Below are 27,689 nucleotides of genomic sequence, written 5' to 3' on the forward strand. Positions count from 1 at the left end.
TTTAGTGGATTGACTGGGGCGACATTAGTTAATAACATTTTATAAGATTCAGAGGCACAGGCCTGGAACACATGACCTGCACGCTGCACTGTGTCAGGACTCCGAGCCGAGTCCCTGTCCCCGGCCGTTAAGCCCTTCACCTCCTCTACCAGCCCCGCCCCGCCCTTTCCCTGTGGTGATCAGCAGACTATTGTCTGTGTCTAAGAGGCTTTGTTTTTGTTTGTTTGTTTGTTTTTCCCTTAATTCCTTTTTCCTTTTTCCCCAGGCCCCCAACACCCCCTCACACCTGACGGCTCTCAGCCTATTCTATCTATGGGTTTGCTTGCATTTTGTTTATTTTGTTCATAAATTCCACATATAAATGAAATCATGGTACTTGTCTTCCTCCAACTGGCTTATATCAGAGAGCATGATGGTCTCCAGGTCCATCCACACTGTTGCAAAAGCTAAGATTTCTTTGTTTTTACAGCCGAGTAGTATTCCGTTGTGTAAATGGACCACAGCTTTTCTGTCCACTCATCTACTGATGGGCACTTGAGCTGCTTCCAAACCTCAGCTGTTGTAAAGAACACTGCAATGGACGTGGGGGTGTGAAAAATTAAATCTTTAACCTGCATCCCTGTCGGCATCAGCTACGAGGGCACCCGAGGCCTAAGGGCTCCGTGGAGGGGGCGCAATGTGGCCCTGGGCACCACAATCGGGGGCACTTGGCTCGAGGGTCCATCTGCAACGAGGAAGGGACGCCTGACCGACTTCCCAGGGTTGTTCTGAACGGATCTGGTGCTGACACGCTGGAAAGATGCTGGCACATGCGGTCTCATGAGAACACACGTGCAGAAACCTGTGCACATGGGCTCATGCTTCAATGAGCATGTACTCAGCAGGCTCAGTCTTGGGACACTCGCTGGATCCAGAGTCTTGGGTGGGTGGGGGCTTTTCTGGGTTCCAGTCCCCAGTGTCTGCACAGAGGGGAGTCTGTGAGAGTGGCCCCGGTGTCCTCACAGGACACGCGCTGGCGTTTCTTCTTTCCCATGAAGCGTGAAGATGCAGCATTGCCCCTTCCCCAAAAGAAGCCACTTTCTGGGGGCGGGGGGCCCACGTTCATGTACCTCTGACTGTTCCGAGGCAGGCAGGCCAATCACCTGCCTGGGGAGCCGTTTGGCATCTGTTGGCGTGGCTGTGAGCAGTGGGCCGTTACGTGGGAGACGGGAATGTGGTTCCTATCTGCCTGGCAAGTGGGGAAGGGTTTTCTGCTTCAGTATCAGCCCTGAGCTTAGAAGCATGACCATGTGCACGCTGCCTCGTAGCTCTGTGTTCCTTCCTACAGGGCGCCTTAAATTCTCTGGGAATAAAAGACTCTGGACCTTCATTCTCTATTGGATTGAATTTGTTGTAAGTTGAGTTGAACCATTTTTTTTTGTAAAGACTCTCATGTGTCCCAAACGGGACTTATTTGTCAAGTGTCTGTGCAGTGTCAGCCTGGCTCCATGGACAGAGCAGGGCCTGCGGAGTGTGAGTCCTGCTTCCAAATCCTGGCTCCGCCACGTCTCTGCTGACACCCTGCTCAATGTCCCTGAAGCTCAGGGGACAGCCTCACACGGGCAGAAATGTACCAGGTCCACCACCAGCGTGGGTCCTGGCGCAAAGGAGGGCGCGCGGAATGGCTGCCCCCCGAGTGGCCAGATGGATAGAGCAGGAGGCATCGAATCACTGCGTCATCCACACAGAAAGAGAGGAAGAGAATACGGGGCAGGGACAGTAAAGGGCCAGCCACGGGGCCGCCTGTCCTTCTTCCCTGTTCTTTTTGCACGACAAGGTCACCCTGCAGTCTGTCTGTCTGGGATTCCCAGGGAAGATCTTAAGCAACCTGGTCCGGCCCCCTGGACTCGGACACAGGCCCCGCCTGCGGGTGAGAGCACCCGTTCTGCGAAGAAGCTTGGTGGAGGGATGAAGGGGACCCGTGAGCAGCGGTGAGCACTCTGTCACCGACCTGCGATACTGTCCCCCCGCCTTTAGGGCGATGCCTATTTTCTGAGGTTCTGCTTGTGTTGGGGGACATCAGTGGAGCCAACATATAGTTTCTCACGATACCAGCACGAGCCGCCATTTACTGAGCTCCAACTCAGCGTAAGGCATATGAGGCAACTTCAACCCCTGAATTCTCACAACCGCCCCGTAGGTTGATGTCATTGATTTTAACTTTCTGTATGGGCCTCCTGAATTTGCCCAAACCCATGAAATCTGAGCTTCTAGAGGGGTCGGGATGTGAACCCGGGTCGGCTTTTCTCCTCCTGGATCAGCGCTGTGTGCGTGGGAACAGGACTCACAAGCCCCATCGTGGCGAACCCTGAGCGAGCGGACTGACCGGGAGATGGAGGAGCGGGTTCTGCCCCCCGCGCCCTGCGGACCAGCTCTGTGACAGCTGACAAGCACTGTGCTAGTCCACCCGTCTGCCACACGCTTCATCCTCTCTCCGCCTACATCACCGGGCTCTTACAGAATGAACTGTGTGGGAAAGTGCTGGAAAGCAGAGCCACGCAGGTGACGCTGACGTCCTGGGCGTGGTGGGAAGGTGACAAGGCCGACCCTGAAGGTCCATGGGACACGGAGCTGCCCCTGACCTGGACCATTTTCTCCAGGACTGTTAGACGAGAATGACATGGGCGTCCAAGTGCTCTGAGCCACTGTATTTTGAGGGTCTTAAGCTGCAGACCCGCCTCCCTGTCTAGGTCCTGAAGGAAGGTGGGGTCCATCCCCGGCTCCTGGTGGACGAAGGTCGAGAGTTGGAGGAGCCTTCACACCCTGGGGCCTTCCCTCCACCGTGGGGCCCACAGCCCCTGCAGACTCTGGCTCAGGGCTCCAGAGGTGAGCCAGGCCTGGCCTGGTGGTGCCAGGTGGACACGTCAGTGCGGGGCGGGGGTGCCAGGCCATCGGGGCCCTGGGCGCGGGCTGGCCCTCCTCGTCTCCGGATCCCTCCTCAGCAGTGCACACAGTACAGCTGGATGCTGCCGCTGACCTGCAGTTCCCGCAGCTGCTCCAGGGCCTGCCGGCCCAGGCTGGTGGCCCCCAGCGCCTGCCCGTTGAGCGCCAGCTGCAGTCCTCCTTTCTGGCCCAGGAGCAGCACCTGGGGAAGGAGGCGGGAGGCCTGCAGGCTTCTGGATGGAGTCCTGCCGCTGCCCGATGCCGCCCAGGGAGCCCCTCCTGCCCTCATACTGGACCCGGCCTGTCCCCAGTCCCCCCACAAGGATCTTCTCAGCGCCAGGCCGCAGTCCCACTGTCCTCAGCAGGGGTTCCCTCCCATGGAGGAGAGGCTGCCCGCCCTGATGCACACCGGAGTCGCTGGGGGGCTATTCAGTCACACTGGTGCCAGAGCCGCCCCGAGTGATCAAACCTGGGTCTCTGGGCTGGGGACCTCTGGCTCCAGGGCAGAGAGTTCAGAGCCCTGGCAGGGAGGCCCCCCAAGGACGCCCCCGCCCCCGGGGTCCTGGGTTGGAACACTTCGACCCGGACCCACCTCAAAGAATCGCTGGGGGTAGAACAGGAAGGGGGCCGAGATCAGACTCTTCCGTCCCCAGGGGGAGACCCAAGCCAGCGTTCTGTCCGCAAAGGAAGCCTTGAGTGTCACAGCAGCCCGAATGGCCTTGTCCAGCAGCCGCAGAGTGAAACTGCGGGGAGGGAAGGGCCCGAGAGGGGGCTCAGGTTCCGGAGCCCTGAGGCCATGTCACCCGATTCCCCTGAGGGAGGGATGGCCAGCATTTATTGCAGGCACTGTGCTAAGTCTCGATGTTGGTGGCCCACGGCCGAATTGGCCTATAGAAATGGTCTGGCTGACCTGGGTGGTGCGGCCCAGTGGACTGAGCACCAGCCTGGAAACCGATTCCCAGTCAGGGCACCGGCCTGGGCTGCAGGCCAGGTCCCCAGTTGGAGGTGTGTGAGGGGCAACTGATGGCTGTATCTCTCACACACTGATGTTTCTCTCCCTCTCTTTCTCCCTCCCTTCCCCTCTCTCTAAAAGTTAATAAATAAAATCTTAAAAAAAAGAAAGGACGTGGTCTGGTTGGTTCATACTATCCTTCCACTTTAAAGTCACACCCTTTTCAATAATTGAGAGAGTTTATATAAAAGATGGCTTCCAGCTTCTCTTTAAAAATAATCGGATCTGTCATGAGTGGGTCTATGGAAATATCCTTTCCACTTCACCAGTGTCCCAACCTGGTGCCTCACTGCTTACGTGACCTGTCAGGCCTCCGAGGGCATGAGAACCGAGAGCCGTGGGCCTCGCAAAAGAGGTATTAAATTACTCGCTGTGTCACTAGCTACCATGTGACTTTGAGCTAGGATATGAACCTGGCCTCATGTCCCCAGTTTTTGGGGGGTCAGGGGAAGGTATTTTTTATCACTGGGAACCACTTAATTTTCCCCATAGCATTGGAATCACCTCTTTCCTCTCTTCCCTGCCCCCCTGCCCCCCCGCCCCCCATGGGGAAACCCAGGACTTCTGACTCAAGAGAGACATAGTGACTTGCCTGGGACCACATAGTCTGTAAGAAGCAAAATCGGGAATCCGACCCGGCTGTGCCTGGCTCTGGGGGTTGTGCCCGCCTCAGCATTCAGGAGCAGGCAGGGCAAGAGCTTAGTGAGGTCAGTGACTTCCAACACAGTCACGAAACAAATGGAGAGAGAGGGGGACAGCAGGGGGCATGCCCCTTACCCCCTGGCCCCACCCCCGAGAGAATGCTGAGACCGCCCCATCCGTGGGGCACTTGCTCTGTGCCTGGTGCAACTGTAAGCATTTACACCGCCCCTGAAGTCAGCACTATCATCGCCCCTTTTTACAGGCATAGAAACTGCGACACACAGAGGAAAAGTGACGGCTTGAAGTTGCTCATGTCCTCAGCAGACGTCAAAGCCCGGTAGGCAATGTGGCCCAGAAAAGTCATGAAATCCAGTGCAGTTCCAGAAAAATGAAACAAGGAGGGAAGGCGGGAAGGCATGAAGGAGACAAGGAAGAGAAGGAGGGAGGGGGTGAGGGAGGAAAGTAAAAAGCAAAGAAAAAGATAAGGCCCTTGTCTAACTTGCTTTGAACTGCAGGTTTGGGAAACAGGGTGGGAGCGCCCCCTGGGGGTGAAGTTAGGCAGCGTCTATTGTATACTTGGTTATTGTGTTCGTCCAAGTCCCCACTTCCCAGCACCAGGTCTCCCCTCTGGGGCCACCTAGCTGCGCTTCCTAAACTATGCACTGTGTCGCTGTTGGAGGTATCATTCTCTGTTGGGGTCTCAGCAGCCCCCTCTTTAAAGGGCCTTCCCTGAGGCCCCAGGGAGGGCCTGACCAGGTTCACAGGCATGGAAGATACTCTGGAAGTGGGGCTGCTGGGGCCCCGAAGCAGGCTGAGCCCCGGCCCCTATCCCAGCCCACCTTTTACAAGCTCTGCCACCCCGAACACGTAACTAATTAAATGGTGGCTTTGAGGACGGAGGAGGCGATGTGCACCAAGCTGGCGCCAGGCGCAGGCAGGCGGTGCCCTCCCTTCACCTGCATACTCACTCCTTTGGCTCTGGCAAGACCAGCCCCCGCAGCACGATGACCTGTCCGGGCCAAAGACCCCGGGGAAGGGGGCGTGAGCAGGGCACCTCCTGAAGGAACATGGGAGGTGACTGAGCGGCTGACTCGCAGAGGGGCGGAGGGGGGGCTGCCGCCCCCTGGAGCAGCTCTGTGGGCCACCCTCAGGGGCGGGGCCCCTGGAGCAGGTAAGGCTCTGCCCCTGCAGCCAGGCGGCGGGTGGCGGTGGGGGGCCCTCAGCTCTGTTCATTACGAAGCACCTACTGCAGGCCTGGCCCCTAGGCTCTGCCCCCGGGCGTCTCTGGACTGCACTCGGTGCCCCTCTGTGCTATGAGCACAGTGTACGTTCCCGTCCTGCACCCCGACTTGCAATGGCCCGTTCACTGGTCCCCTGCCCCACCAGCCTGTAAGCACTGCAGGCCTCAGGACTGGCTTGTCCCTCCGTCCTAGAGCCTGGCACTGGACCTGCCACAGAAGGGTATCAAGTGACTGTGCGCAGAGTAACTGAAGAAAAGGCCAAATGAAGCTGGAGCTTCAGCCTGAAGCTGCCGGCCCACCCATAGTCTGCTCTTTTCAATGAAGGGAGGGCAAATCATGAGGCTGAGGGCATCTCCCACCAGGTGGGGGTGCCCCCCACCCCTGATGGGGCTGGGATGGGGCTCCACCACCTCGAGAATGAGGGGGAGATCACTCACCAGCCTGGGACTCCCCAGCAGGAACGGCTGTCAGGGGGAGAAAGAGGAGATGCGGAGGTCATGGGACGTTTGCTCAGTGAAAAGGAATCCCTTGATATTATTATGAAAACTTGGGGACTTTGGGGTTTGCCTCTCTCAGAGATAATGCAGATGAATGGTTGGAGCCCCGGTGGGATCCTCCAGAATTCAGAAGGGCACCGGCTCTGGAGAAGGGGGAGAGCTAGACCCAGGGCCTGTCATTCACTCGCCGTGTGGCCTTGGGCAGGTGCCTGGGCCTCACCTCCCCTTGGGCCCTGCAGGCCAGCCGCGGCTACCTCGGGGGTTGTTCGGGGAACCGAAAGCTCCATCTAAAGGGATCTCCTGATAGGAACACCGGGCCCTGCCCCTTCAGGGAAGCCGTTCTCTCCTCCCCGCCCTTGCCTCCCTCTTCCCTAGCTGGCCCTGGGGACTAGACAAGCTGGGAGAGGCCATCCAGGCTCTTCGGGGACCCTGGCGGAGCTGGCTGCATCCAGGACAACCGTGCAGTGAGGGAGGGGCAGGTGGGCCTGTGCAAGGGGAGCAGCAGCCCAGCCACCGAGGGGCAGGTCACACTAGGGAGGGGAACTGGGGCTTCAGCTTATGTGCCTGGGACAAAGGCCTGCCTATCTATCGCCCAAGAGACTCACATGTCCAACTGGATACTCGCTGCTGCCTTCTGCAAATGGCTGTTGGGAAAGAGAATAAGCAACAATAGGACTCAAGAGGCTGCAGGGGCTGCGGACCATTTATCTGGCCCCGGCCTGCCCTGCCTGTGCGCGGATGTTGGCAGAGGTTGCTTTGGCCTTGAGAGCTGCTCGTTCTGCCATTGGCCTCAGCGATGGGGCTCACACCTGGTGTGGTGGCTGCGCAGGCCCCGAGGCGCTGAATCAGCACCTGTGGCGGCGGCCCCAGGGGTCTGCATTTTTAACAAGCTCCTCAGGTGAGAGCGACACTGCCAGCCCCGTGTCTGGGCCCCATGGCTTCAACCCTCCCAAGGACTCACCTCCTGGCTATTGCTGCTCCCTGTAGACTGACCCCACGCCCAGTATGGATGTCTGTCCCAGGCCCTCGGGTCCCTTCTGCAGTCACCTTCTCCTCCCCTCGCCCCACTCATAGCCGACGCCTCGAGGGGAACCCTCGCTCTCGGCCATAACCGGCGTGACAAGGCTTGTCTGGGGCAGGAGGCACCCCGGGCCTGTCCAGGTGCACAGAAAGTCAGAGGCCATTGCCACCCAGGCCTTGGTCCCAAGGGAACTTACATTGACGTTCAGGAATCCAACAGCCTTCACCAAGATGTCCCCGAATATGCCCAGCGTGTCCACACGGGACAGCGGGAGCCGGTAGCGGAAGTGGAGAAAGTGCTGTCCGTTCACGCTCACCTGGGGACACACGGGGGCCCCCTCAGGTCAGCTCAGCTCAGCTCAGCTCATGGGTGTTGGGTTCTTCCAGGCAGCGGTGTGTGCTCTTACCTGTAATTCTCCTCATTTACCTTCATCCCAGCTCTCAGAAGAAGGTACGTTTTGCAGACGAGGTTGCAGAGCTGGCCAGTGGCCGAGCTGGCCTCAGAGCCAAGGCACCTTGCGGGCCCCTCCCCGCCCCTGATTGCACCTCCCACACCCCCCGCATCTCGCCTCTCCCAGGCTGCCAGCAGCCGCAGCAGCACCCTGTCCACGTCCACAGGTGAGGAAACCGAGGCTCGGGAGGCTGTGCGCACTCCTATCCTAGGGTCTCTCCGTCCACTGCTGGCTCCTACCAGCTCCCCCCACCCCCACCCCGAGACATCTGAAGGTCCCCTCCTGTTTCTGGTGGGAGTCGCTTCAGGGTGAGAGCCTCGAGGCCAAGTTCTCTCTCCCTCTGTTGTGAGATGGGAGAAGGGAAGCACCTTCCTCGGGGGTGCTGGGAGGACCCCGTGAGCTGATTTTTAAGGGATCAGAGCCGTGCCAGGCATATCGCCGGTGCCCCACCCACCCCATGGCTGTGGCCGGGGCCCCTCCCTGGGGCCAGGCACCACAGAGCAGCCTTGCTGTCATGTGGATCAGGCCCCAGGGGCCCAGGGCAGCTCCTTGGTCCTCTCCGTGCTTGCCCCTCCCGATGTTCTAGATCCCCGATGCCCTTCGGATCACCTTCATTTCCTCGTGTCCGAAGAGGAAGAGGATGAGGAAGCTGCCTCCTCTCTGCAGGGCCAGGCGGGGCCATCGGGCCTCGGCCAGCCAGCGCCCGTCGTGCAGGGTGTTGCAGATGACGTGGGGCTGGGTGGTGTGGAAGCGAGGGTTGAAGTGGATGGCGATGTCCGGCCGAGGATGCAGGCTGCAGCCGCACTGGAAGTCCACCTGGAACCTGGTGGGAGGCGAGGCTCTCCGAGGGCGCTCCCGGCCAGAGAGCCCCGGATTCCCCGCGTGCAGCTCTGGGGCTGAGCTGCAGCGCCCCCGGGGGGCAGCCCCTCACCTGCGCGCGTCCAGAGGGACCTCTCCTTGCAGCATGACCATCTTGCCTGCGCGTAAGCCACCAAAAATTGTTGTGACGTAAGGAACCACCTGAACAAGGAGAGAAACCCATCCTTTCACGGGGAAGGAAAGGCCAAGGGACCCCTATGCCAGAGGGGTGGGGAGGGAAGACGAACAGGAAAACTTGATTCTCCTGCCCCAAACAGAAAATGTCCTATGGGGAAAAATTAGTTCTCTCTCAAATGTTGTCTTCCGTCTACACCCCTTTCCTGGACCTTCACATGTCAAAGCCACATGTGCCCTGGGGAAGCCAGAGACAGCTCCGCTGCCCCCTGGAGCGCCAGCCCAGCCCAGCCCCTCGCCCCAGCGAGGCTCGCTGCCCATGGGGTGCCGCCCGGGCCTCCCGAAGCCTGCCGTCCGGGCGTCCTTGGGACTGTGCACTGGCCAGAGCCTGGGAGCTGGGGGCGGAAGGACGGACAAGTTGGGACCTGTGAGAGGACCCTGATACAGACGCCCGGAGAGATACCTCCCTAACAGGGGCCCGGCCCAGCTCCCCAGGCTCACCTTACCCCACACAGAAGCTGCCGGGCATTTGTAAAGCACAGCACACACTTTCACAACTTCCCACCTTCTCCGGGGCTGCTTCCTCTGTGCTCCCTACACCCTGTGAAATCGGACTTGACCTTCAAGGCTCCTGACGTCTCCTCTGACACCTTCTCAGACACCACGCACTTGGGTGCCCGAGTTCTCTCTCCCCTCCCCAGGCCCCGGGGCCCCGGCCGGCCGGCTGGCTCACAGGGAGACGTGCGGCAGGCCGTTCACCGGGGAGGCACAGGCCCCGGGAAGCGGAAGCCCTGTCTCCCCTCTCTGTAGGCTCAGAGCCCAGCCTGGCAGAGCATGGGCCCTGAACAGGTGTTTGTGGGACGAATGTGAACATACACAGGTACGCATCAGACAGGGTCACAAGACCAGCCTCCCCGTGGTATCCTCCAACTCCCAGCAGCCTTTGGGAGCCCAAATCACCTAGAAAGAGCTGAGGCCCAACCGCACTGCCCCCCAGGTGGGAGCCTGCATCCTGAAGAGCCAGGAGGAGTAGTAACCTGGGCAGCCACTTCACCCCATCACTCAGGCGCCTGGGGAGGCACGGGAGGGTTGGCTGCCAGAGTGCCCACAGCTCCGCTGCGCCCAGCGTCGCAGCCCCTCCCTCGGAGCAGACACAGCTCTAGTGGGAGAACAGGGTCAAGTGGGGAGAAAGTGGTAATTAGTGCCCTTTGGCAGGAGGGTGCAGCTTAGCATCAGGAAGGCGTGGCCAGGCTGCAGAACCCCCGCTCGGTGCCGGGCAGGAGGAAGAAGCCAGGAAGCCCCACCCCACCCCTGGGCTGCAAGGGTCCTCCTGTCCCCCTTCTGGGCTGGAGACAAGACTGGGCTGCAAGGGTCCGCCTGTCCCCCTTCTGGGCTGGAGGCGAGACTGCCCTTCCTCAGTGCTCAGTGCCCCCACGACTGTCCCCCAGGTCCTCCTGGTCACCCAGAGTGCAGCCAGGGCCCAGTGCCGCGTCTCCAGGCTCTACTGCTTTACACCGCGAGGACTCTGTGAGCCCAGCCGTCATTTGCACCCCAGTGGGAATTAGCTGGTCAGCACTTTGCTAAACCCAGGGGACCTTTCCCGAGCCCCTGGGCCTATGATGGGGAAGCTGGGCTCAAAGACAAGGGCCCCTGCACCTCACCACCTGGGAGCCGGGCCCCAGCTGGAAGGGAGATGCCCTGAGTCCGGGGAGCTCCGGGACCGGAGTGGCCGCTCACCGGGTCGAAGACTGGCGGCTGTAGGATGAAGGCGTCAGGCAGCGGGTCCAGTTTCTCTCCAGGTGACATGGGGGTGGGGCGCCTCTAACGGGAGCTGCTGATGCTGATCCAGGGCTCTGCGCCCACAGGGCTGACTCTCCTTTCCCAGCGAGGCTCCTCAGTGCCTGCAGCAGCCTTTCCAGCTGTTAGTCCTAGTGCCACGAGGAGGCCGCCTGGGAGGGAAGCCATCTGCCCCTGGGGCCACCGCCGCTCCCCGCCCACCTGCTTGACTGGTTCTGGAGCGGAAATCCGCTTCCGGTGTAGAAAACTCACACTAACTAACTAGCCCCCCTGCACCCGAAGCTCACGGCTGGCTGGGGCGTAGGGGTGGTGGCAGGTGCGTGCATGCAGAGCCTGGCTCTTTTGGGGGCCAGGGAAGGTTGTCGGTTTCTGGGGCTGCCCTCTGAGTCCCCCTTGGCCAGAGGCAGGGGCGGCGGCCCCGCCCCCAGCTTCCCAGACCCCTTGGACTGGCCTCCTGTTCCCTCCTCCCCTCCTGTGCCCGCCCAGGAAAGCTTTTCCTCTCTGCCTCATTTCCTTGCCCTTTGTCCCACTCTTCTCAGTTTTGTAAGTTTTCTAGTTCCCTGGGGCTCCATCTCAGCCTCAGCTGGAAAAGCCAGGGTCCAGCTGCTGTCACAAGAAAGTGGGGTAGAGGGAAGCAAAAAAAGGGCAGGAAGAGAGGATAGCCCCTTAGGCTCAGGAAAAGCAGCTTCGTTCAGTGGGTGGTGGGGAGGAGGGTGCAGCTGCGCCCAAGGGGACCTGGGCTCTTGCTCAATCTCGGTTCTAACAGTTCTAACGTGCTGTGGGCCCTGGGACAAGTCACTGCCCTTCTCTGGGACTCCCTCTATTTATCTGCATGTAGTGAGGGTGACTGTAGACATGTGTGTTTCCGAGGGAGGTCTTGATTTGGGGGTGGACTCGGACGCCTGCATTTTTATCAAGCTCCCCGACGACCCTTTAGATCAAGGATGTCCAACCGTTCGGCGTCTCTGGGCCACACCGGAAGAAGAGGAGTTGTCTTGGTGTGCATAGAAAACACTAACGAAAACAGATGTGCATAGAAAAGATGGTTTGTTTTTTAAAACTGTTGTTCAGATACAGCTGTCCCCATTCCCCTTCCCACCATTGCTCTTCCCTGCCCAGTCTAACCTCTGCTCCCAAAGACAATCCTCACCCCATTGTCCTTGTCCATGGGTCCTTTGTTCAGGTTCCTCGACTTGGCCCTTCCCCTTCTTCCCCCACCCCCATAATCCTCCTCCCTCTTTCCCTCCTACAGCGGTCAGCCTGTTCCTTGTTGCCATGTCTCCATGTCTCTGGCTTTATTTTTCTCATTAGTATATTTTGTTCATTAGGTTCCAGTTATAAGTGAGGTCATATGGTATTTGTCTTTTGCCAACTGATTTATTTCACTTAGCATAATACTCTCCAGTTCCATCCATGCTGTCACGAAGGGTAGCAACTCCTTCTTTCTTTCTGCTGTGTAGTATTCCAGTGTGTAAATGGACCACAGTTTTTTGATCCACTCATTTACTGATGGGCACTTAGGCTGTTTACAGCACGTGGCTATTGCAAATTGTGCTGCTATGAACATTGGGGTGCAGGGTGCATAGGTTCTTTTGAAGTGGTGTTTCCGGATTCTTAGGGTAAAATCCCAGGAGTGGAATCACTGGGTCAAAAGGCAGATCCACTTTTAGTTTTTTGAGGAAACTCCATACCGTTTTCCACAGTGGCTGCACCAGTCCGCATTCCCACCAACAGTGCACTGGGGTTCCCTTTTCTCCACATCCTCACGGGCACTTGTTTTCTGTTGATTTGTTAACGATAGCCATTCTGACTGGTGTGAAGTGGAATCTCGTTGTGGTTTTAATGTGCATTTCTCTGATGCCTAGTGATGCTGAGCACCCTTTCATAAGCTTATGGGCCCTATGTATGCCCTCCTTGGTGAAGTGTCTGTTTAGGTCCTTTGCCCATTTTTTAATTGGATTGTTTGTCTTCCTGGTGTGGGGTCATGTGAATTCTTTATGTATTTTGGAGCTCAAATGCTTATCTGAGGTATCATTGGCAAATATGTTTTCCCATATCTTTGGTCCCCTTTTTATTTTACTGATGTTTTCTTCAGTAAATTTGCAGTTCTGTGCTGGGCCGCGGTCATCGCCTTCCGGCCCGCGTGCACCTGGCCCGGGGCCGCGGGTTGGACACCCCGGCTTTGGATGGAGGCGATCCAGTTTTGTTTAAAATTCCAACAAATCTTTCCCTCTAAAAAGCAGCACAACCGCTCAACTCTGTCCTGAGTTGGAAGGTTCCAGGACCTGACCAGTGTCAGACTTGGCAGCAGGGAATTCATGGCGGGACCAGCCCGGCAAAGGCTCGAGTGCGGCGGGGCGAGGGGGGGAGGCGGCGGGGGGCGCGGAGGAAGAGCAAGCGGCTGCTTTGAAGGAGGCGCCCTCGTGCGGGCCCCGCGGGGAGGGGAAGGCACCGCAGCTGCTACGCAAGGGCAGGCAGCTCAGCATCACCTGAAAGCTTGTTAGAAACGCAAGTGTTAGGGCCCCAACCCCAGACCCCCTGAGGAGGGAGCTCCTGGGGCAGGGCCCAGGAATCTGCATTGCAACGCCATGCCGGGAGGCTCTGATGCATGAGAATGTTTGAGAAGCGCTGACTTAGGTCCTAACTGGCAGGGCTGGGTGCACGCAGCCAAGGAGTGTGTTCAGAAACGTCTGGGTAGGTGGAGTTGGGCTGCTGATGGTGCTGCGTGTGGAGAAATTTGATCCGAGGTGTGTTCGGGTAGAAACCTCTCTGTACAGTGTGGGGCTGGGGGCGGGGAGAGGAGAAACCGCAGGTGCAGAAACCAGCTGGGCGGGGGTAGAGCCCCGGCCTGGGAGTCCCACCTGGGACCTGCTCCCAGGCTTCTTGCCCCAACCTTCTGGCCTCAGGCCAACGCGCCACCTCCCTCCTTCCCATCGCGGCCTCAGCTCCTGTCTGTGACTCAAAGAAAGAGGACGTGTAGGTTAGTTTATAATTTAAGTTAAAGTATATAATAAAATACGTGAGAAAAAATGCGTGTGAAACTCTCAATCCCTCAAGATTTTAACTCCCGCGGGACCTTCCCCGGGCCCTCCTAATCTGGCCTCAACCGCTCTCTCCTCGTCTGCTCCGTGACATTCAGCTTCTCCAGCCACAGCAGCGCCACCTGCGAGCTTTTAAGCCAACAGTTTTGGCGTTCCCTTGCGTCCCTTGAACAGCCCCCTGGCCCCCTTTCCCTGCCTTTCCCACTGGTGCCCGCTCTGTTCGGCGACACGCAAGGCGCGCCGCCCCCCCCCCCGACCCCCGGCCCCGCGTGCGTCCGCCGTTTGTGAGCGTCCCACGCGGTTCTGCGGCGCGCTGCCCCCAGCGCACTGAACCCCGCGGCTCCGGGGACGTGGGGCCGCGCCCACGGGGAACTGGTCTGGAGCGACGCCCCTGCCACCCGGGGACCACCGGCCGTAGCAGCGGGATGGGTTTGAGCCCCGCCTCCGGGAAGAAGGGCCGGTTCCTTTCTTCTAGGTTCCATGGGCCCTGCCCCAAAGCGACCTCGGGAACGGCAGGTATGGGACCAGATGACAATCAACATGCTCCCGGACATTCAGCAGGAATGGGGGCCCCTCCTCATTGAGCCACGGCGCCCGGGCCTGGGACCCTCCGGGCCGTCCGCGTCGTCCGCGGGCCGTCGGAGCCCCACAAAAATCACCGTGTTTGCCTGCAAGACTCCTCCTTGGAGACGTTCGTTGGTTGTGCGAAATACCCGTTAACCGGAACCAGTGAATAATTCGGAATGCTCGTTTACGGTTAATGTCATCGAAGAGAGGCAGACGCCCAGTGTGTACCCTCCCACTGCGCTTGCGGTGGAAGGGGGCCAGAGGCGGCGGCTCCGGGCAGGTGGCGTGAAGAAGGGCTGTATCTGCGCAGAAGCTTCTCTCCTTGGGTTTAGCCCCCAGGCTTCTGCGATCTGGGAGGGAGACACCTCTGACTTCCTCATCCTGTCCCAGATTCTGACCCCAGGGATGCCACAGCCTCTCCTTCCTGGAGGAGCTGAGCCCCCTCCAGCATCCCGTCCTATAATCCCCTTCATTCATCCCAAAACTGATCCAAGTCTAAAGAGTCTGCCAGGGTCTAGGCTAGAGCTTCAAGCCCACCTTCACTGTCCAGGTGATCGCTTGAACCCTTGTTTTATAGTCCCCCCACCCCCATGGAAGGCAAATGTGGTTTAAATAGCTTTTTTTTTTCTTCAAATAGAAGATTCCTTGGGATCTCAGGCGTTGGTCCAGGTCTCATCCAAGCAGCCAAAGCAGGGTTCATTGGAAGTGGGCAGAAGCCTCCAGAAGGGGTAAGATTCCTTGCATGGAAGGACTGGGTCTTTGGGTGGGAGAGCCTTTTGAAGAATGGGCTTGACTGGCAGTTCTGTAAAACAGATCCTGACGGGGTTTCTGGGCAAACCAGCTTCCCACCCACCTGTAGGCAGAAGGCAGGTGTGGTCCTAGCAACAGACAGCGACCAGGCCTGGGACCTGCTGGCGGGAGGTACCTCTTGCAGTGATTTTTAGCTAAAGGGCCCCTTCTCCAGATCTCTGAGAATGGAATTGCTTTGAAACACCTTTGCCATATTGCCAGTTGGTAATTAATAAATGATGCAACTAATGTCCTCAATCCACATTCATTGAAAACATGGTTTGCTTCTTTTTAAAATGCTGAGGGGCTGAAAGTTTCCAGGAGACCTATGGCTAAAACCACAACCACCCTCCACCCCCATACACTATACGGAAGAGTTAAAGCTGAAGAAAGATAAAGAAAATGCCCTTGTTGGATGGGTGATGTACCAATATAAACATAAGCTTTCTCATTTAACCCTCTTGGCAACTCTGTGAGACAACTATTACCATCTCTATTTGATAGATAATCAAACTGATTTCAGACAGATTAATTTACAAGCTCAAGGCCAGACAAGTATCAGAGCCAGGTTTCGAACCCAGGCCTCCTTGGCTCCAATATATTTCACTGCACTATCCAAAAAGCATATTCTTGGTCTCAGTTTCAGTCTTCTTCTACAACGTTTTTTATCAAAGGAGAAATATGCCAATTTCTGTCACATTACTTGCAGTTACAGTGTTGTGGCTCAACAAGATTCCTCCGAAATACGGACCTAATTATTGGAAGAAACATCTTGGGACTTCAAGGCGCATGCCTCTGGCAGTAGGACCCAGAGTCACAGGGGAGGGAGCTGAGGCCTCTTGCATGTTATTATAAGCCATTATGTAAAGTTACTTTTTTTTAAAGCTATATGCAAGTATTACTTTGATAGACATTTTAAAAAGATTATTAGCAAATAAAAGAATTCTGAAAGCCACTCATCACTATCATTAGCATTTTAAAACAATTGTCTGAAAAAGCAGTAGCTGGGCCACTATTTTGTGTGACAGTTAATGGTATCACAGAAGCAAGCTTGAGGGGAAAAATTTCCTAGAATCTCAAAACTGAAAGAGATCTTAAAATCACAAATCTGAAGTAATACAGAATTTGCAATAATTGTGAAGTAGTGTTACTTGTTAACTATGGGATCACCAAATTCATTTAGGGAGAAGCCAGCAGTTACCTTGGAGTCCACACCTGACCAGAAGGGAGCCGAGTCGAGTTCGTCCCTGAAGTCTGAGACAGTAGGCAAGTTAGCAAAGCCGGCAGCCGAGGTGTGTGCCCAGGAATCACGGCCGTCCTGGTGACGTCTTCTCTACGCGCTGTATTTTACTTTATTTACACTGTGTGGCAGGTTGAACTGCACGCTGATTTGGGATGTTGGCTATGTCTTTTTAATTTTTAAAAAGATTGTATTTATTTATTTTTAGAGAGAGAGATAAGGAAGGCCAAAGGGAGGGAAAGAAACATTAATGTGTGGTTGCCTCTCGAGCACCCCCTACTGGGGACGTGTCCTGCAACCCAGGCACGTGCTCTGACTGGGAATCGAACCAACGACCCTTTGGCTCACAGGCCACATTCAATCCACTGAGCCACACCAGCCAAGGCTGTCTTTTTAATTTTTTAAAAACAGCTTCATTGAGCTTTATTGAGATATAACTGACATTCCTGTATCTGGCATACAATAAACTGCACATATTTAGAATATACCGCTGAATGTGTTTTTGATATACGTGTATACCGGTGAAGCCATCACCGCAACGCAAACTTCCTGTTCCCCTTTGTAAATACCCCGCCCCCGCCCCGTCTCCCCACGCCATCTCCATCCCCAGGCAACCACTGATCTGCTTTCCCTCACTACAGATTCGTGTGCATTTTTAAAACATTTATATAAATGGAATCATATCATATGGGCCCTTTTTTTTGATCTGTCTTCTTTCACATAATTTTACATAATTATTTTGAGTTATAGCCACGTAGTTCATTCCTTTTACTACTGAGCAGTATTCCACGGTATGGATACTTATTTATTCGTTCATGGAGTTATTTCCAGTGTTTGGTTATTACAAATAAAGCTGTTGTGAACGATTCTCTACAGGTCTTTGTACAGACGTATGCGTTCTCCTGGGTGACGCTCTTGCGCATGCTTTCAGTTAGCATTTTATGGAATCGCCTGCCTCGGCACACTGAGGCGGAAAGTTACCGCCACCTCCGTCGCGCAGGGTGGCCGTCGCCTTCAACATTTCAGAAGAGTCCTTTCAGACAGAGATTTGTACAGACCTGCATTTTTAAGGCTGGGCTCAGGGACCTTGCTTGATAACTTTGTTGACAAAAATGTGGTAAGAGATGAATAGGGTTTTACTCAGTAACAGTGAAGTCAGGAGTGTATAGCATTGCTTCCCTACCATTCGTTCTCTGTTCAGCAGAGATCTGGGAGGAGATTCTTGCCCTCACGGTCCTCGCGGACTCCAGTGGGGAGGAAGAAGAGAAGAGCCTGCATCCTGATCTCATCACAGCAGCATCACCGCTCCCCCTGGGGAACTTTGTATAACATCGATACCTGGGCCATTCACTTTCTCCTGTTTTAGGGTTTCGGACAAAAACCTGCCATGATGTGTCCCTTTAAGGTGTTTTGTTTTCCTCTTAGCCCAACTGAGGCCTGCGCATGTATCTCTGAAGGGTGTCTACTCTTCATCTTCTTGAAGATTGCGTGTTCTGCTGCGCCGTTTTGAGGAGGTGGATGCGTCTCCGAGGTCACTTAACTCCTATTTCTTCTGTGTTTGCCAAGCCATGTACATACATGTACATGTATGTGTATATGTTGAAAACACATAGAATTACTCACTGCTCTATGTAGCGGATGAACTGATGATAAGATTAGACGGATGGATGAGATATTTGCATCTTGATGTCCTAACATGTAAGGAGCGCCAGCCAGCTCTTTTCCTCAGATGAGGCCTGGGAGATTGCTGGCCATCGACCTGGGTCCAGCCTCCTGCTGCCTACATTCTCTCCTCTTTTCCTTTGTATCCATACATCATCTTTATTTTTTTTTAAAAGAGGGGGAAGGGAGAAAGAGAGGGAGAGAAATATCAATGTGTGGTTGCCTCTTGTGCGCCCCCTACTGGGACCTGGCCCTCAACCCAGGCATGTGCCCTGACTGGGAATCGAACCAGTGACCCATTGGTTCACAGGCCTGCACTCAATCCACTGAGCCACATCAGCCAGGGCATACATCATCTTTAAATGCATCATGTATCACTCTTCTTCCCTGCTCACTCAGTACCAGCAACTCCAGCCTCCTTTCTGTACTTCTGATGAATCCAGGCCTTCCCTTCCTCAGGGCCTTTGCACTTACCAGATTGCAGTTACCGTTGTTATGGGCTGAATATGTGTCTCCCCACCCAATTCATACATTGAAGCCCTAATCCCCAGCATGGCTGTCTTGGAAGAAATGATGAAGGTTAAATGAGATCATAAGGGTGGGGTCCTTATCCAAGAAGATTGGATTAGTGCCCTTATAAACAGAAACGTCAGAGAGCCTGCTCCCTCTCCCTCTCCACACATGTAAAAAAAAGGTCACAAGAGCACATGCAAGATGACAGCTGCACACAAGCCAAGAGAAGAGGCCTCAGAATGAAAACTACCCTACCAGCACCTTGATCTTGGACTTCCAGCCTCCAGAACTGCGAGAAAATAAACTCTGTTGTTTAAAGCTCCCGGTCTGTGGCATTTTGTATGGCAGCCGCAACAGATAAACACAGGTCTTCTCCTAGGAAAGGCCCTCCCAGGCCCCTGTGCAAAGGCCAACGGTGTGCTTTTGAACTTGGCCCCTCCCACTTTGTCAGGACCCCTACCCCTTGGCTGCTGATCACTCTTCTTTCTCTGTCGTCTTCAACATCCCTCAACCAGCAGAACTTAACACGCGCCGCCATCTTTCCCTCCTTGAAAATGCCCTCCCTTCACCCCTTGTTCCTCCTCATTCCCACCTGATGCCTCTGCTCCTTTTCACAGCCAATGTCTTGAAAGGGTTGCCTGCCCTTATTGTCTCTAGTTCCTCGCTTCCCATTTCCTGCCCAGCTCATGCCGGAAAGGCCTCCCCTTCACCGTGATCTGCCTTTCCATGTTAATTTTAGGATCGCCTTGTCAATTTAATTTTTTAAAAAATGCCTACTGGTATTTCAAGGGGGGTTGTGTTTAATTTATAGATCCATGTGGAGCATCGCAACTCTAATATTATAGTTTTCCAATCCATGAACATGGAATGTGTTTTCATTTACTTAAATCTTCTTTAATTTCCTTTAGCCAAAGTAATATCGAAAAAGAACGGAGCTGTTTAAACAAAACGTGGTGTATTCACATAAGAGGAGTACAACATGGATGAACCTCAAAAGCATTCTGCTGAGTGAAAGAAGCCAGACACAAGAGACCACAAAATATGTGGTTTCATTTACATGAAATGCCTAGAAAAGGCTATTGTAGAGAGACAGAAAGTACATAGATTAGCAGTTGCCTGGGGCCAGGAGAAAGGTTAGGGGAAGAAAGTTGAGCGACTACTGATGGGCACAAGTTGCCCGGGGCCAGGGATAGCAAAGGGATTGGGAAATCTTTCCTGGATAGTGACATCTTCTAAAACTGGCCTCTGGGGAAGCTCACACAAACTCTGTGAACTTACTAATAGTCATTGAACTGTGTACCTAAACTATGTGAATTTTATGGGATGTCTCAGGAAAGGGTCAAAAGAAACAGGTGAAAACCCCCTTTTACTTCCATGAACTTGTGCCCTGGGAAATGCTGGTCCTCAGCAAGGGAAATAAGGCTGGGGACGGGAGGAGAGCTGCAGCCTCCAGGAAACCAGACGGACTGGGGACCTTGCTGCAAACTCGGGGGCAGCAACCACGCTCTTGTCAAGTTGATGGGGGGGCGGGGCGGCTCCTACCTCTCTGCCAGGCTACGGCTGCCCAGCACGCCTTCTTCTGGGGGTGGGGGGACAATCAAGTTTACGGGTGAGCCGGGCTTCTTCCTGGCACCCGCTCTGGGCAAACGTAGAGACAGTTTGCGAGGATGAGGAGTGTGGGAATCAGGACTCAGATTGTACTTCCTGGTATCGAGCACAATACCGGAGTAAGAGAGATATGGGATAGGCGTTTTTTGTTTTTTTTAAAGTTTGGGTTTACACTGGTCAAACTCTAGGATTTCTTTTCTTTCTTTTTTTAAAAAAATTGTGGTAACAACACTTAACCATGAGCTGAACCCACCCTCTTAATTGCTGTGCATGTGCACAATGTCTGTGGGACGAGCCAGCTCCCCCGCCCCCCGCCGCCCCAGCCACTTTGAAGAGTATGGGCAGCCTGGGTCCAGTCAGGAGCTAGAGAGCACACAGTACGTTAAACAGGGGACGTTTAATATAAAGAATTATTAAATACAAGGAAATTGGATTTGGTCTCTCCGGGCTGAGGACCAGGAGGGCACTCAAGGAAGGACAAACGTGGAGAGGTAGGGCCCACCCCGTGGATGGCAGGGAAGTGGGCGTGGCCGGGCTGGAGCTGGTCTCCAGCTGCTGGGCACATGCGACCTCCTGGGATGTAGGTGGTGAGCTGACTCTCAGCAGCGGGTGGTGTGGACATGCAGAGGAGGGGACCCTCTGGGCCACAGGAGGGCCATGCGGGGGACCTGCGTAGGGAATCCAGAGGCCAGCAGGGGCAGGAGGCTTTGGGGCATTGTGTCTGTCAAGAGGACCCCAGAAAGGCTGCAAGGTTATGGGGACGGAGGGATCAGGGCTCAGGCAGATCTCCACCAGATGTCCCCACACGAGGGCCACGGAGCCTGGCCCCCTCACCCAAGGCGGGACATTGCAGGAGAGCCCCTACTTCTTGCAATGTCTTTCCAACGCCCTCTATTGAGAAAGCTTAACCTGGAGCTCAATTTCAAGGAGAAATCCTTAGAGGGGCCCCATCAGTCCTCCACACAGCGTATGTATGAGGGCGTAACACCTCGGGAACTGGCACAGCTAGTCTCACTGCCCGAAGCAACAAGAGTGACTGCAGGAAGGGGGACGGGCCTTCACTTCTTTGTGTGAAGAGAGCTTTCTCCAGCCTGGGCTTGAGCTGTAGCTGATCCCCAAACAGCATCTCTGGAATCCCCCGGACATGCGCCTTGTGTTTATTACTATTTTTTTTTCCACTATAGGGCAAACCAAGACCCCAACCTGGAGACCTGATTGAGATTTTTCGAATTGGCTATGAGCACTGGGCCATCTACGTGGAGGACGATCGTGTGGTGCACCTGGCTCCCCCAAGTAAGAGCGGATACTCTGCTGAAATATTGATATTTGAGTTAGCAAAGGAAAAAGAAGTATAGTTAGTTATTGTATCCTCAGCTGCTGCCTTACTTTAGCAATAAAACACCCCGAAGCATGACTAGACCTGACTTTACTGTGTGATAGAACTTGGTCTCTACCCAATGTCACTACCTGTCCAGCCCTGTGGGAGATGCAAGAGAGTGAGCCCAGCCCCCTGACCGCCTAGACCACCCTTTCTTGTCAATGACAATTTAAGAACCTGAGCCTCCAACCGTATTGACAACAGTTCCACATTCTTCCTCACGATCCGAAGGATTCCCCGGGAGGGGGAGGGGTGCGGGTGCTTACGAGCTTCCTCATCACCTTTGGCACCTCCACCCTCACCTGGTCTCCCAGCTCTTCCCAGGCTGCCCCACCCCCAGCGTGGACACAGCTCTCCTTTTGTTTCTACCATCCAAGGACTAACCAGGCCTGACCCTGCTTAGCTTCCGGGATCAGACGAGATCGGGAGTGTTCAGGGAGGTATGGCCGTAGACTCCTTTCGTTTCTCAAGGCCGTGTTAACACAAGGCTGAGGTTAGACTGGTGGCTGATTAAATTGCGGTGCAGGTTTGATGATGAGAGGTTGGCGGTAACAGAAGGTTACAGCAGAGAATGGGAAAGAATATCAAATTGGCCATCCAGAGCCACTGGTCACAGTAATCACCCCAGGGGGTAGGACCTGGGGGAGCTGGGAGAAGGGGGCACACATCTTTGATGCCTTTTGCATTTGTGTCCTGTGTTTATACTGCCCATTTAAGATCAAATTATGGAAGGTCACTGGCACCAAAGGTCTGTGTCCTGTGTCCTGTCTGCCTCCGTTGGCCCAGTCCCTCTGGCCCAGCCCCTCACCTTGCTGAGACCTCCCACAGAGCAGCCCCCCACGGCACCCTTCACTTCCTGCCCCATCCACTCACACCCTCCCCGACTTCCGGCCTGGGAACCTACTCATAGGACAAAGAAGGTAAAAGTTGCTTCACTTTTCATTCCCCTCCGTCTCTCCTCTCCAGGAGCCTCCCTCTTGTACAACCAAACGGATTGTTAACAGTTACATCCTCACCCTCTCCGTCAGTTCCTTCTTGAACAGTCACTTCTGGCATCTCTTCCCGTGAGCTGCATTGCATACTGCCCGCTTTTGTGAAATTGGCAGATTTTCTTCAAATATATAAGAAAAGAGCAAGGGGCATTACGTGTCCTCAAACAGCTTACACAGGAGGAGGGTGCACACATTTGCAGAAAAACAGCCCTGGCTTTAAACTGCCACCTGCCTTGGGCAGGTTCCCGATGCTCTCTGAGCCTCTGTCTCCTCTAAGGACTGAATGCGATAATATGGCCGCGTTCGAACGTTTCTTGTTTCTAAGCTGTGGAACTCTGCTTTCAAATAAACCCTTCATGAAAACCCCAATATCTGAGTAGAGAGACGGGCAGAGTGGCTGTGGGCGAGGCTGATGGGAGTGGGTCCCATCCCGGGCCCTGTCTGCCTGGTCCCACCTGCACCCCTGCGGTGGCTAAGGAAGGACCCACACGTTAGTCCCTTGCCCAGGAGCCGCTGCTTACACTGACATGTACACGTAAGGGCGCTCGGCCCATGTTGGAGAAGATTCCTGAAGTCTGGTTAGGAAAGCGAGACTCAAATTGTAGGACTCGGTCACTTGGTCAGCCCAGTTCAACACTGAATACAGTCCGGGGCCACCCTATAAGGCACTTTTAGAGTTTTATGAGAAAGTGATGGCTGTGGGGGTCAGAGGAGGACACGGCGGAGGCTTCTGGGGGAAGCCGGTCCCTTGCGGTTCATTCAAGCCAGCTCCCCATCCCCAGCCACACCTTTTGTGGACGGTGCAACGGGGCCCCAGGGGAAGCAGCTCGCAGCCCCTGGGAGGGAGCCGGCCCCTTGGCCCTGCTGTCCCTGGCAGCTCTCCAGCTTCTGTTTGCCTTTGGCCTCCAGGCGAGGAATTGGAGGCTGGCAGCATCACCTCCATCTTTAGCAACCGGGCCATGGTAAAATACAGCCGCCTGCAGGACGTGCTGCAAGGCTGCTCCTGGAAGGTCAACAACAAGCTGGACGGGACCTACCTGCCCCTGCCTGTGGACAGGATCATCCAGCGCACAAAACAGATGGTCAACAAGATAGTGCAGTACAGTTTGATCGAAGGGAACTGTGAGCACTTTGTCAACGACCTCCGCTACGGCGTGCCCAGGAGCCAGCAGGTACAGCACCGTGGCCTGGGCAAAGGCTTCCCGCGGAGCGGTCTGGGGCTCCTATCTCATCAGCATGGTGATTAGTGGCTCCATGTTATTGTTGCCCTGAGTGGGAGCGAGGGGGAGGGGAGCTTTCTGTTTCTATAGGACTTGACAGTTCTTTTTATCTCTACTAAGCCGGGAAGGAGTAGAAAAGGCAGTGGGCTGCAGAGTAAGACCACTGGTGGAGTCCAGCTTGGCCATCAGCTGGCCCGGTCTCCCTGGTCCTGTCATTTTATCTCTGAGGCCACCCCTTCCTTTAGAAAACGGGGATAAACCAAGGTAGATACTTTACTGCTGAAGTTGCCAACTACCAGCCTGTGGGCCACATCTGGCCCACAGATATGTTTTGCTTGGATGACTAGTATTTTTTTAATTACTTGCCAACATTTAAAAATATAGAAATTTTATATAAAAAGACCTGCAGTCCCAGCCTCACTGGACACCCAACTGGTCAGTTCCTGCTTGCTGACGCTCCGTGGGGCCCGTTCGTGGCTCTCCCTTTGGGTGGGTGGGGGAGTAGGTATGCTACCTACCAGCTTTGTCACATTACCTGCCTGGCCCTGCCGCATTGGGGTTTGTGACCCCCCCCCCCCTTAACAGAGGGCAGTGACACACTAAATGAAGTAAAGTACATGTGAAAGAGCTTTGAAAGCTAAGTATCTGTGACCGTGAGCTGCTCTTGTTAATATTTGGTCCTTACTAACACCCCACGAGAAGAGCAGAGGGAGTATTTATTATTGCCTTTGTAATAGATTTTTTTAAATCAAGGATTAAACGGGGCACGTAGTTTTCCTATGTTCTTTTCCATGTTTCCTATGATTTCTTAACACACTGGGCGAATCCCAACATTGCTCTCAGCTGGGTTACGCCATCTGTCGGTGACCGTGAGCCGACCTCCCACGCTGTCCCTCCCTCCCTCCTGCCCGTGTCTCACTTTCCACCTCCTCCTTTGTACTCTGGTCCTCCCGTAGCCTGCACCGCCTCTTGTGAGGCCTGATGCTGCACTAGGGCCTTGGTGGGCGCTGATATGAGGGATCTCCCCGTCCCATGAGCATTTGGACATGAAAAAAAGACCCCAAGGGTCAAGGGATTATAAGAGGCCCTCATTCATCAGAAGCCTGGGCCCAGATCTAAGCTCAGACACTCATTCACTGTGTGACATGGTCCAAGTGAGCTCCCCTTCCTGGTTCTCTGGTTCCCCGGATGTAGAATGAGGGCATCAGGGGCTATGCTACTCTGAGATCCTTTACCTCGGAGCCCCACCCTGGAGGCACACCCTAGGCTGAATGGCTCCGAGGAAGGAAGGGGGCCAGGAGCCCAGTGCCCCCGACTCCACCTAGGAGAAAGGGAGCGCGCCGGCCTCAGATGTCCATCCCGGGCCCTCCTGCTTTCTCTTGGTCTGTTGCAGCTCTAGGGTTGTTGGAAATAAGGACTCTTTTCAGAAGTTCTTTTCATTGAATTAAAATGTCTTTAGCTTTTCTGGATCACCCTAGTCCTGCCCTATTGGCACAGGGTGCTTCCTGCTCCAGGAAAAGCCCCCAGGCTGCCCATTTCCTGAAGGGGAGTGGCGAGATCGGGGCGGGCAGGGTGCAAGCCCAGGGTCCGCACTGAGTGTCCCGCGAACGATTGGCTTTGCAGGTGGAGCACGCCCTGATGCACGGTGCAAAGGCTGCGGAAGCCGTGATCTCAGCTGTCATGGACAGCATGAGGCCCAAACCAGTGACCGCCGGGAGGGGCTGAAAACACCCCGCGAAAGAGGAGCTCCGACATCAGCAAGGAGACCTCCTGTTCCTCCTTTGCTCCCTTGTCTCCCTTGCTCACTGGCCCCATGTAAGAAAATTGTGAGCTTCTGGAAGAACCTAAAATGTATCCAATTACCCCTTTAGAAATACATCCAATATATTGATTAGATCCACGGACTCGCAGGGTGGGAAGAATCTAATATTTATTATGCAAATGTCAGGCACCAGGTACTGTGCGAAGCAACTCATATACTAACTTGGTCATTCTTTTCTCCTTGTAGGAAAGGGTCTCACTTGTTTCTTAGGCTGAACCTAGTCTGTGATGCTTGAGGAGCATCTGACATATCTTGGAAACCTCTGCCGGAACGTTCCCAGTAATGAAGAACTCTTTTCAGAAGTTCTTTTCATTGAATTAAAATGTCTTTAGCTTTTCTGGATCGCCCTAGTCCTGCCCTATTGGCCCAGAGTGTGGTTCGAAGGAGGAGGAGTCTGAGAAAACCTATGACTCACGACTCACGGCCAGCTGTGCCTTAATCTAAGAACACCTTGCCCGAGGAAAAAAAAATTTTAAATTATATATCAGCTTTATTCTTTATTGTTTAAAACCCTCACTTAAAGTATAATCAGTTGGGCCATTTATCTTGCTTTTCTTCTTATTAGTACCAGCAAATTTGAAATTTCTATTTTCATTGATTTCAGATGACTGTTTAGGATATCTGAATCAACGACTTCCGCTGGGTGAATGAGGGAAAGGAAGGAGTGATTTTTTTTGTTTGGAAGAACGTTGACACAATAGAAGATTTAAATTATGAGTGGGGATTGTCAGTGCCAGTTGGGAGCTAAAACCACCCAAGAAAGCTAGGGAAGGGCCCTCGAAATCCCTAGGAAAAGCGAAGAATGTGGAAAAGAGAAGATGGAGCCCATAGAATGTGTTAGGTTTGCCCATGAGCCTTTCTCCCATTTGCAGAAAATAGGTCCGCAATGAAACTCTTTGATTTTTTTTCCCCCCTCCATTCTTTTCTTAGCAATCCACCTTGTCTGGTTCCTTCTAGAGCTCAGGCACTGCAGTCTGGGGGTGTGTCTTTGATTGTCTTCCCTCTGCCCTTCCCCAGCGGAGCAGCCTCTCTCTCTGCTCGGCTCCGGTGCTGGTTGGTAGTTAGAGCGCACCCTCGTTTCTGTGAATCTTCGCCAGGACAAATCCACTGACCTCAGTTCCCATAACCACCTCCTCCCCGCCTGCCGAGAATCCATCAAGTTCCCCACGTCTGTCCCTGCAGTCTCTTGCCTCATTACACAGCCCAGGGTGAGGCTACCTTGGAAGCAGAACCAAATACCAAGAATTTTTATTCTGTAAAATATATTCCTTTCAGCTTTGAACTAACTCAGTCAAGTATTAGTGAACCTTTTGCTCTGAACCTGCCTTTGAATTCACAGACCATATTAATTATTAATCAAACAATCTGGATGTTATTTGTTTAACAAACCACTACCCCATGCCAGGGAGTGTTTAGTAACTTCTAAACAAAGGACCCACCCAGGTATTGCTTGCGTTTAGGACAGAAAGATACTTCTCTGTCTTCTGTCTGGTTTGGACAGAAACCCTCGGGAGCGTATCAGGACCGATGTTCACTCATTCATCCAACAAACATTCTTGAGTGTCTACCAAGTGCCATGCCCTGGCTCCCCCACCTTTGCCTGAACCCACAAGCAGAGGTCAGGGACGGCGGTGAGAAGTTCTGTGTCAGCTGCGAGGGCACAAGGAGCATGGGACAGACCTTGCCCTCCCCCTGCATCCAAGCTCTCCCTGAAGCCTCGGGCTTTGGGATGCACATCACACACACGGCAGATGAGGCGGCGCATGGCGTTAAAAACCTGTAGCAGCTTCTGAATTCTAGGCCAAAACCGGAAATCTCTGCTTTAAGTGGGACCACTTGGGTGCGCCTTTTTAGGCTTGTCGATATAAGGTACATCCCCACTGCTGGGCGGGGGTGGGGGTGGGTATGAAGGGAAAATAACCGGAATGCCAATGTTTCTGAGATGTTTAATACTGGTCTCTTGTTTGTGTGTTCTTTTTTAGTGTTTATTCCTTTTTACTTTGGGGGGATGGGTGAGTAGGGACAGTGGAGATATTGGCATGTCACAGGGTCAGCCAGAGAACTTGAACGTGCCGTGTTCCCTCATGGTAGGGAGGCCCAGTATTGGCGACACACAAGCCAGCAGGCACTGGGCACAATCCAGATGCTTTGCTCAGTGACAGAAAGGCTGGCTTCAGGCCGCACCGAGTAACCTCTGAGGGGATCACGATGATGACACAGGGGCCTGGGTTTGCCGGCTGACGAACCAGCAGTCGGGAGTGGGAGACCTGTCTGGCACGGA

General features: G+C 54.5%; 2 protein-coding genes across 2 annotated transcripts; one reads left to right on the top strand and one right to left on the bottom strand.

Annotated features, from left to right (window-relative positions):
- Positions 1-2,977: 2,977 nt before the first annotated feature.
- On the bottom strand, positions 2,978-10,588 carry LGALS12 (galectin 12). The gene is made up of 9 exons (XM_054570701.1): positions 10,517-10,588; positions 8,718-8,806; positions 8,396-8,609; positions 7,532-7,651; positions 6,920-6,958; positions 6,255-6,281; positions 5,545-5,633; positions 3,515-3,665; positions 2,978-3,124 (listed from the first exon to the last, which is right to left on the bottom strand). The coding sequence occupies exons 1-9, from the start codon at positions 10,583-10,585 to the stop codon at positions 2,978-2,980; spliced, it is 945 nt and encodes a 314-aa protein (XP_054426676.1). The 5' UTR covers positions 10,586-10,588.
- A 3,454-nt stretch (positions 10,589-14,042) lies between these two features.
- On the top strand, positions 14,043-25,672 carry PLAAT5 (phospholipase A and acyltransferase 5). Its single transcript, XM_054570645.1, has 7 exons — positions 14,043-14,133; positions 14,825-14,912; positions 16,157-16,265; positions 21,181-21,289; positions 23,276-23,538; positions 25,210-25,401; positions 25,595-25,672. The coding sequence occupies exons 1-6, from the start codon at positions 14,043-14,045 to the stop codon at positions 25,309-25,311; spliced, it is 762 nt and encodes a 253-aa protein (XP_054426620.1). The 3' UTR covers positions 25,312-25,401; positions 25,595-25,672.
- The last annotated feature ends 2,017 nt before the right edge of the window (positions 25,673-27,689 follow it).

Source organism: Pteronotus mesoamericanus, unplaced genomic scaffold (assembly GCF_021234165.1).
Source record: "Pteronotus mesoamericanus isolate MK-2021 breed Mesoamerican mustached bat unplaced genomic scaffold, CSHL_Meso_final contig_214, whole genome shotgun sequence".
NCBI lineage: Eukaryota > Metazoa > Chordata > Mammalia > Chiroptera > Mormoopidae > Pteronotus > Pteronotus mesoamericanus.

Bases quoted from the DNA above. Each gene is read 5' to 3' on its own strand.
- PLAAT5 (XM_054570645.1), top strand. From the start codon at position 14,043: ATGGGTTTGAGCCCCGCCTCCGGGAAGAAGGGCCGGTTCCTTTCTTCT. The intron at 14,134-14,824 runs GTATGGGACCAG...TTCAAATAGAAG, and splicing joins AGCGACCTCGGGAACGGCAG to ATTCCTTGGGATCTCAGGCG. The intron at 23,539-25,209 runs GTACAGCACCGT...TTGGCTTTGCAG, and splicing joins GCGTGCCCAGGAGCCAGCAG to GTGGAGCACGCCCTGATGCA.
- LGALS12 (XM_054570701.1), bottom strand. From the start codon at position 10,585: ATGTCACCTGGAGAGAAACTGGACCCGCTGCCTGACGCCTTCATCCTA. The intron at 8,807-10,516 runs GTGAGCGGCCAC...CTCCTTGTTCAG, and splicing joins AGCCGCCAGTCTTCGACCCG to GTGGTTCCTTACGTCACAAC. The intron at 6,282-6,919 runs GTGAGTCTCTTG...TCCCCCTGACAG, and splicing joins GCGAGTATCCAGTTGGACAT to CCGTTCCTGCTGGGGAGTCC.